Source organism: Phoenix dactylifera, chromosome 7 (genome assembly GCF_009389715.1).
Source record: "Phoenix dactylifera cultivar Barhee BC4 chromosome 7, palm_55x_up_171113_PBpolish2nd_filt_p, whole genome shotgun sequence".
Lineage (NCBI taxonomy): Eukaryota > Viridiplantae > Streptophyta > Magnoliopsida > Arecales > Arecaceae > Phoenix > Phoenix dactylifera.
Window position 1 is genome coordinate 14036478 of NC_052398.1, and position 8584 is coordinate 14045061.

Here is an 8584-nt window from a genome sequence, read left to right on the forward strand (position 1 = left end):
TAACCGGATGTGAGGCATCCGGTCTCCGAATTTAATCGACACCCGTGCGTTTTGAACTCGGACAACTCGAACGAAATTATCGCCCCCTTACCATCAGGCTACCATCTTGGTGGTAAAGCCGAGTTTCTTTGAAACACAGCTCACCCTTAAATATATACCTAGGTGGTGAGATTGCTCAATTTAGGGTACATTTATTTTAAAAAAAAAAAGAGATGGGTAGATACATGTATCATATGTATGGCTTCTTATGAGTCTACTGCTTTTTATAGCTTAATTTAGGTAAAGAGTTCTCGGTATAATTTTGGCAGAGTAAATGTGCATGACATTGAATCATGCTACTTTCAATGCATATGATTAGTTAGTTAACGATATTTAAAGATAATGACATTGATTATTAAAGTAATGATATATATATATATAGGTGCATGTGAATTTTTCAACTTATCATTGACAATATTACTATTTCATCTACCAAAGATATAAAGAATAGCATACATTTCACTTATTTTGCTTTGGACACAAATCTAAATGCAACTTGGTCCATTCCTAAAGGCATTAGGCTGGATTCGGATCGTGCTTTGACTTGACCTAGTCTAAATGACTCAATGAATCTAAGATGTTTACCATTGAAATGTCCCATTTCAAATCAATTGGCCAATGAGCCATATTCAGGTCTAAAATCATGATGCCGAAAGGTGTCCTTCCGTGAACAATATAGCCCCGGTCCCAAGTTCGTTTCCATATCTCTCGCTCGCTCTCTCGTCGTGTTTCTTGATCCAATAGACGATGGACAGCGTCCCGGGCCCCTCCGCCCAATCCGCCCGCCGGCGACGTCTAAATCCCAGCCCTAAACCCCTCATCCCCGACGCCCCCACGGGCCCTCCCATCGCCGCCTCCCCAGGCTCTCCAGGTCGTCGGGGGCCACCTCAAGAACCCAGCCCGCAACCCCGGATCTCTGCCACCCCCGCCTTCGCCGCCTTCCCGGACCCTCCATCTCGTCATCGACTACCTCAAGAACCCAGCCCACAGCCCCCGATATCCGCCACCCCCGCAGCGGCCGCAGCCGCCGTCTCCCCGGGCCCTACTATCTCCACCACCCCTACAGCAGCCGTTGCCGCCCCACCGGGCCCTCCAGGTTGTCGTGGGTCCCCTCAAGAACCCAGGCCCCGACCCCCGATCTCTACCACCCCCGCCTTCGCCGCCTCCCCGGACCCTCCAGCTCGTCCTCGACCACCTCAAGAACCCAGCCCACAACCCCCGATATCCGCCGCCACCACCGCAGCCGCCGCCGCCTCCCCGGGCGCTCCAGGCCTCCAGCCACCTCGGAATCCCATCCCGCAAACCCCGGCAGCCTTTTCAGACCCGGTGACTCTCTTGATCAAGGAATGGGCGGACTGCCGTGCACTGTTTTCGCCCGGGGGTGCTAAGATCGTCGCCATCATTTCAAAGAATTTTTCTCAACGCGATCTCCCTCTCTTAGAGGAGTTGATGAACGAGGAGTTGGCCAGGCCGCAGGAACTCCAGGATTTTGTGGTCGCCAACCCTGAAATCATTCCTGAGCTACGGACGAAAAGGGCGAGGCTTCTCGCGATGCTCCGGGCTGGCTCTAAAAGTCTTCATCAGCCACCTCATCAACCTAGACCACAACCCCGGATCTCCGCCGTCCCTGCAGCCGCCGCCGCCTTCCAGGGCCCTCCAGGTCTTCGTGGGCCCCCTCGACAACCCAGCCCCCAACCCGTGATCTCCGCCATCCTCGCAGCCTTCGCCACCTCCCCAGACACTCAAATCCTCCAGCCACCTCCGGATCTCATGCCGCTATCGCCGCCAAGCCCTTCCGACCCGCCGGACCGCGCGGGAGCTCGACAGCAAGATCACAGAGTGCAATAAGCTCGTCTGTCAAATGAAAGAGATAAAGGGCAACATCCAGTCCGTAGATGGTCACCCTCTCGCCGGCACCGATCGCCAGATCAAAATCGTGGCCGGCTTCATCGGGTCCCTTCATCGGGCGCGCCTGGACTTGCAGCGTAAGCACCGGATCTAGGTTGCGGTTGGTGAGGTTATCTCTCTCTTTGCCAGCAATGTGACGTGTTCTTGTTTGATTTCTCGATGCATTTTGGGCTCGAGTTTTTGTTTGATTTCTTGCCTAGGCTTTAGTTTCTTCTTTTATTATTTGGTTTTACTGTTCTATTTTAAGGTTTGAATTTTATTTTATTCTTGGATGTTTAAATCTGCCCGCTATCAACGGAAGCACTGAAGACAACATTTCTTGTTAGCTTTTTGAAATGCTTAGATCCAATACCCTTGACCTCGGCACAGACCTTCCCGCTGGAGTGGCTGATATTGTGGGAATAAAGGGTCTCGGAGTTAGTCCCACATCAACTGAATAGCGAACCTAGAACCCAGCCCACAACCACCGAACTCTGCCACCTCCGTCTTCGCCGGCTTCATCTGCCCTCATCATCGGGCACCTCAAGAACCCAGCCCACAACCACCGAACTCCGCCGCTCCTATAGTCGTCGCCGGGGCCTCCCCGGGCCCTCTAGGCCTCTGGCGACCTCGGAATCCCATCCCGCAAACCCAGACAGCCGCTTCGGACCCGCTGATTCTCGTAATCGAGGAAAAGGAGGACTTGCTTCCACTGCTTTCGCTCGGGAGTGCTAAGTTCGTCGCCATCATCTCTGATAACTTTCCTATACGCCATGTCGATCTCTTAGAGGCGACAATCGCGTTGGAGTCGCAGAAGCCGCAGGAATTCCAGAGATTCGTGGTCGCCAACCCTGAAATATTTTGCCAGCTACAGAAGCAAAAGGAGCACCTTCTTGCGACGGTGAGGGTGCTCGACCGCAAGGCCAGACAATGCAGTAGGCTCGTCCATCAGATGCAAGTAATCGAGCGCGAGATCCGCTCCGTCGGTGATATCGCTAGCGAAGGCATCAATCGACAGATCCGCCTCGTGGCCGACGCCGGCCTTTCAATTCTTCGTGAGCACCGGCGCCTGCGGGCTCAGCACGGTATCTAGCTAGGTCCGGTTGGTGAGGTACCTTTCTCTCTACCTTCTTTAACCCCTTGTTTCTTGATCCAGCGATCGATCTGATGACTTACTTGTTTGATTTCTTGTTATTTCGGTTTTTTATTTTTGATTTTTTTTTATGATGTAGCGTCTTATTTTCCTCAGTTCATACCGTGCTATATGCATGGCCCATTCGTACCATACTCGATATGAAGACTTTTAGAGCTGCCCGCTGTCAAGTAAAGCACCTGAAGCCTTGATTTCCTGTTAGCTTGTGGAATGCTCGATTCAATCTTCTGTGCCTGATTTCTGTCAAGGGTTCTGTTTTCTGATTAAGCAATTGAATGAATCAGAGACAGCCCAAAAACAAAAAAAAAAACCTCGCTTCCTCCAACTCTTTTGGTTATTTGCAATTGTTAAGTATATCTTAAGTTTACAGGGTTTAAAGAGACAAAAAAAAAAAAAAAAATTAAAGCCCAAGAAGTGAAGCAAGTGGAGAAGAGGGCGAAAAAGGTCCTCCCATGGGAGGATTATTGTAGGATACCAAATCGTGTCCAAATCAATTTATTCTATTATATATATATATATATATATATATATAGAGAGAGAGAGAGAGAGAGAGAGAGAGAGAAATTCAGGTTTTCTAAAAATTTGATGTGTTGGGGGCTATAATTTTTGAGAAAATTTTATACTTAATAATCTTTAGTTTTCTATAGTAAAATTTTTGCCGCAATATTGTTTACTATTTTACTCTATTGTGAAGACCCGAACTGAAGTCGGCAAGGAGTGCCGACTTCAGTTGGGTCATCGTGGTTTGCCCACGAAGACCACGCCGGCCGAACGGCCAGCGAGATCTCCGCACGCCCTTCCCCTCTCTCCCTCTCCCTCTCTCCCTCTCTCTCTCTCGCTCTTTCTCTTCTCTGAGAGCCCCAACCCTTGTTCCATTTCATTTTTCCTCCTCATTTTCCCCTCTTCTAGAGACGGTCGCCGGAGCCGTAGGCGTCGCCGGAGCCGCCATCGCCGCCGGAGAAGCCACTCGTCGACCGCCGGAGGTGAGAAAGACTACACATTTACTGTTTTATGGATTTAAGAGGGGAAAGAATAAGGTTAGGTTAATCAATTTCATGCCCTGTTTCGGAAAGACATTTTTTTTTTTTTTTTTTTTTGTTGATCGACCGGCCGACGGTGGCCGGCCGAGGTCAATCCGGCCGAAATGGGTTCGGCCGGAGGTGGGTGACGGGGGGCCGGGCTTCCAGCCCCGGTCTCTCTCTCTTTCCTCCCTTTTTCTTCCTCTCTCTCTCTCCTTCTTCTCTCTTTCTTCCCGTTCGGTGCCGCCTGTGAAGGTGGGGTAGCCGACGGCGGCTGGCCGAGCACGCCGCCGAGGACCACGGTCGGCCGCCGAGGGCCGACCACCAGCCACCTTCTTCTTCTTCTTCTTCTTCTTCTCCTTCTTCCTCTTCTTCTTCTTCCTCTTCTTCTTCTTCTTCCGCCGGCTGGGTGTTTTCCTTGCATCATTTTCTGTGCCCTGTTGGTGTCTCAAACCAGGCACAGATGAGCTTTGGGTGTTTCCTTTGCATCGAAATCCGTGCCTTAAGGGTGAACCAGACTTTGAACCGGGTTTAAATTGTGAACCGGTTCCACCTATTCCATGAATGGGTTTTGTTATGGTCTGATCAGACCTGGTTTGGGTTGGGCTAGGGGTCTGTGTTGGGCTGAGTCGGGCCAAATTGGAACTGTGGGCTGGTTTGGGTTGGGCTCGAAATCTGATCCGGACCTGTTATCTGGTTTGGCTCAATTGGGCTTAATCTGTGTTGGGCCACGATTGACTTGAGTTTAAAGGATCCTGATTTTAGAGTCTATGTTTGATCTTAGGGGCCCATTCTTGGATCTATGAACTTAAGGGTTTAAGGGATTAGAAATAGTTTAAATTATATTTCTTAGTTAATTAAATAATTAAAGTTTGTGTTTTAATCAGGGGTTCGTGATATCTGTGGCAGGGATTCTTAAGCTAACCCAGGTAGGTAACCTTGCTTAAAGTATGATTTACATGTACTATGCATATGTGTGATTATTTCCAGCATATTGATATGTTTTATATTCTTGGCAGTATTATCATTTAGAAGCATGTTTTTGACTGTAAATCGATCATCTGAAAATCTATTATGCATATATATTGGTTTTGAAAACTTATGTTTATATTAAGTTTGATTGTTGGAATTTGTGGATGTGATTTTGGAGACCGCGTGACTATTGTCTAGGATTCCCGCCAATGGGGTGGAAACGTTGGCCCTGTCGACTTGTATGAGGAGCTAGTTCCGGCACTATGGGGTGTTTTGGCTCTGCGGAGCATGCTCTGAGGAGCAGAGATTGGGGCACCCTGGGGTGCAGCACTGCGGTGCAGGGCTCCATTTGGAGCAGAGTGTTGACACTTCGGTGTGACCATGCCACTGGGTGATGTGGCCGTAGTCATGCGGTAGATATGTGGATTATGTTATGCGTGATATGATAGACTAAGATGGTATATATATATATATATTACTTGAGTATCGGATTGGTTTGCGGATCATCATATTTATTTGTGCACATGACCTGTAGTTATATTGCATATGCTTTAATACATGTTATCGTGACTTTATGCATGTTGTTACCTACTGAGCTGTTGTAGCTCATACCTGTTTTTGACATAATTGCAGGAGATGATTGATGGGGGATTCGGGAGGAGAGGACTTATGACATTGGACATAGATAGATTTAGATTCATTTTGTCATAAGTAATTGATCTTGTAAATAAATGTTACCAACTTTATTTGAGACATTTGAAATTGAATTATTGATTTGATTATCATAAATGATAGATTTTTAGTATTGATATTGTGATCTGATGTTGTGACTTGAGTGTCTGATTATTCAGCCTTGCACGCCCGTGCGGTCCGCCGTGCGGGTGTGCGGCGTCTGGCGCGTCCCGGGCCTAAGTTCGGGTTCGGGGCGTGACAGATTTAGTGGTATCAGAGCTTAGGTTAACGATCATTAGGGACATCAGAACAAAAGAACAATAACTAATGAAAACCCTAGGAGCATAGGGACATATGTGAGGAAATAAGAGTGGGGTAGTAAACTCATAGGATGATTTTTGACTTAACCCTAACTTGTGGTATTATGTCTGTATCAGGATGCCGCCCCGCCGTGCTCGTGTACCACCTCGTCGTCTGATTGAGACGATGGGAGATGATCCGGCGACTCCTCGCCCAGCTGAGCGAGTTCAGGAAGAGGAGATTGCTCCGACAGTTTTAGACCGATCAGAACAGGATCAGGCGGGAGGATCGACCCCAGTATTGGAACTGGTCAGGGAGGTGATTGGGCTGGTCAGACAGCAGAGGGACCCACAGCCACAGCATCCCTCTGCTAGCTCGTCGGATCAGGGGAGGAGCATTGCAGAATTCCGGAAGTTGGCTCCTCCGGCCTTCAAGGGAACCACAGATCCCCAGGAGGCCGAACACTGGCTAGACGAGATGGAGAAGGCCTTCAGGGCCATGGGATGCTCCGAGGAGGAGAGAGTCATATATGCTACTTATATGCTCCAGGACCGGGCACACCACTGGTGGGAGTCAGTGGAGCGGACCATGATACAGGATATCGGGACTGTGACTTGGGCTGGATTTCGGACGGCTTTTTATTCCAAATATTTTCCGTCCAGCCGTGTCAGAGAGTTGGAGAGAGAGTTCCTGAGTCTCTCTCAGGGGAGTATGTCAGTTGAGGATTACGAGGCAGAGTTCGATAGATTGTCTCGTTTTGCACCCTCCCTCGTCCAGGACCCTATAGCCAGGATGAGTAGATTTGAGGAGGGATTGAGACCCCACCTGCGTCGAGGCTTGGCTGCTGTTCATTGGACCGACTATGATGATCTTGTAGACAGAGCGAAGAATATGGAGATTATCTGGAAAGAGACGCAGGAAGCACATAAAGGGAGGCTGAAGAGGGCCAGAGATTCTGATTCGGATAGTGAGCGGCATGTACGTCGACCCGTGCAGATCCGTCACGGAGCAGGACAGCGAGCTCCACCTGGGAGGACTGCACCAGAGCACCGGGTGATATCAGGAACCTGTTATTTTTGCAGTCAGATTGGACACAAGGCCATTGATTGTCCCCGGAGACTGCCCAGGGTTGGAGCATGTTACAGATGTGGCCAACAGGGCCACAAGATGGCTCAGTGTCCTCAGACCCAGTCTAGGACTATTGTCTGTTATGGGTGTGGTCAGCCGGGCCACAGGATTTCTAGTTGTCCCCGGGCCGGATTTGTGCAGAGGCCACCGAGCGCTAGGGCTCCTCAGCGGCAGATTCCCCCTGATCCAGCACAGATTTCTCAGCCAGCCGCTCCCAGACAGCAGACAGGAGGAGGGTCTCGCACCCAGGGACGGGTATATGCACTGACACAGCAGGATGCTCAGGCATCCAACACGGCAGTGACAGGTACCTTATTAGTACATTCTACTTATGCATATGCACTATTCGACTCAGGGGCCACACACTCTTTTATTTCATCTACATATGTGCATAAGCATGATATATTTTGCTCACCCTTGGAGAGGGAATTATGTGTGAGTACCCCAGCTGGGGGTAAGATGATCACTTCACTGATATGCAAGTCTTGCCCAGTAATTGTAGAGGGTAGAGACTTGAAAGCTGACCTTATTGTCATGGACTTACATGAATTTGATTTAATTCTGGGTATGGATTGGTTAGCTATATATCACGCTACCATTGACTGCTTCTCGAAGCGGGTGACTTTCCGAATCCCTGACATTGAAGAGTTTTATTTTGTGGGTGATGGAGGGTGTGTCTCCTCTCAGATAGTGGCAGCCTTACAGGGTATTCGGTCTCTCAGGAAGGGGTGCTCTGTGTATATGGCGGCCGTCATGGATTCTGAGCAGTCGGAACAGAAAATTGAAGACATACCCGTGGTCAGGGAATACCCTGATGTTTTTCCTGATGAGCTTCCTGGTTTACCACCAGTTAGAGAGGTAGAATTTGCCATTGATCTAAACCCTGGTACGGCACCCATATCTAGACCTCCTTACAGAATGGCCCCGGCTGAACTAAAAGAACTGAAGGAACAGTTACAGGAGCTATTGGATCTGGGTTTCATTCGACCCCAGTGTCTCTCCTTGGGGTGCACCAGTGTTATTTGTGAGGAAGAAGGACGGCAGTATGAGGCTATGCATTGATTTCCGGGAAATTAACAAAGTGACTATCAAGAACAGGTACCTCCTGCCCCGGATTGATGACTTGTTTGATCAGCTTCAGGGTGCCCAGGTGTTTTCAAAGATTGATCTGCGATCTGGATATCATCAGTTGAGGATAAAGGAGTCTGATATAGCCAAGACTGCCTTCCGCACCAGATATGGCCATTATGAGTATCTGGTGATGCCTTTCGGGTTGACAAATGCTCCAGCTGCATTTATGGATCTGATGAATAGGGTATTTAAACCTTTCTTGGACAAATTTGTAATTGTGTTTATTGATGACATTTTAATCTATTCCAAGAGTCATACTGAGCATGAGCAACACTTGAAAATT

General features: G+C 48.8%; 2 protein-coding genes across 2 annotated transcripts; both read left to right on the plus strand.

Annotated features, from left to right (window-relative positions):
- The first annotated feature begins 786 nt into the window (after window positions 1-786).
- On the plus strand, window positions 787-1887 carry LOC113463255 (translation initiation factor IF-2-like). The gene has a single exon (XM_026807741.2). It carries the CDS (start codon window positions 787-789, stop codon window positions 1885-1887), a length of 1101 nt encoding a protein of 366 aa, XP_026663542.2.
- Window positions 1888-6228: 4341 nt separating this feature from the next.
- On the plus strand, window positions 6229-8198 carry LOC120111263. The gene is made up of 2 exons (XM_039127793.1): window positions 6229-8056; window positions 8164-8198. Exons 1-2 carry the CDS (start codon window positions 6229-6231, stop codon window positions 8196-8198), a joined length of 1863 nt encoding a protein of 620 aa, XP_038983721.1.
- The last annotated feature ends 386 nt before the right edge of the window (window positions 8199-8584 follow it).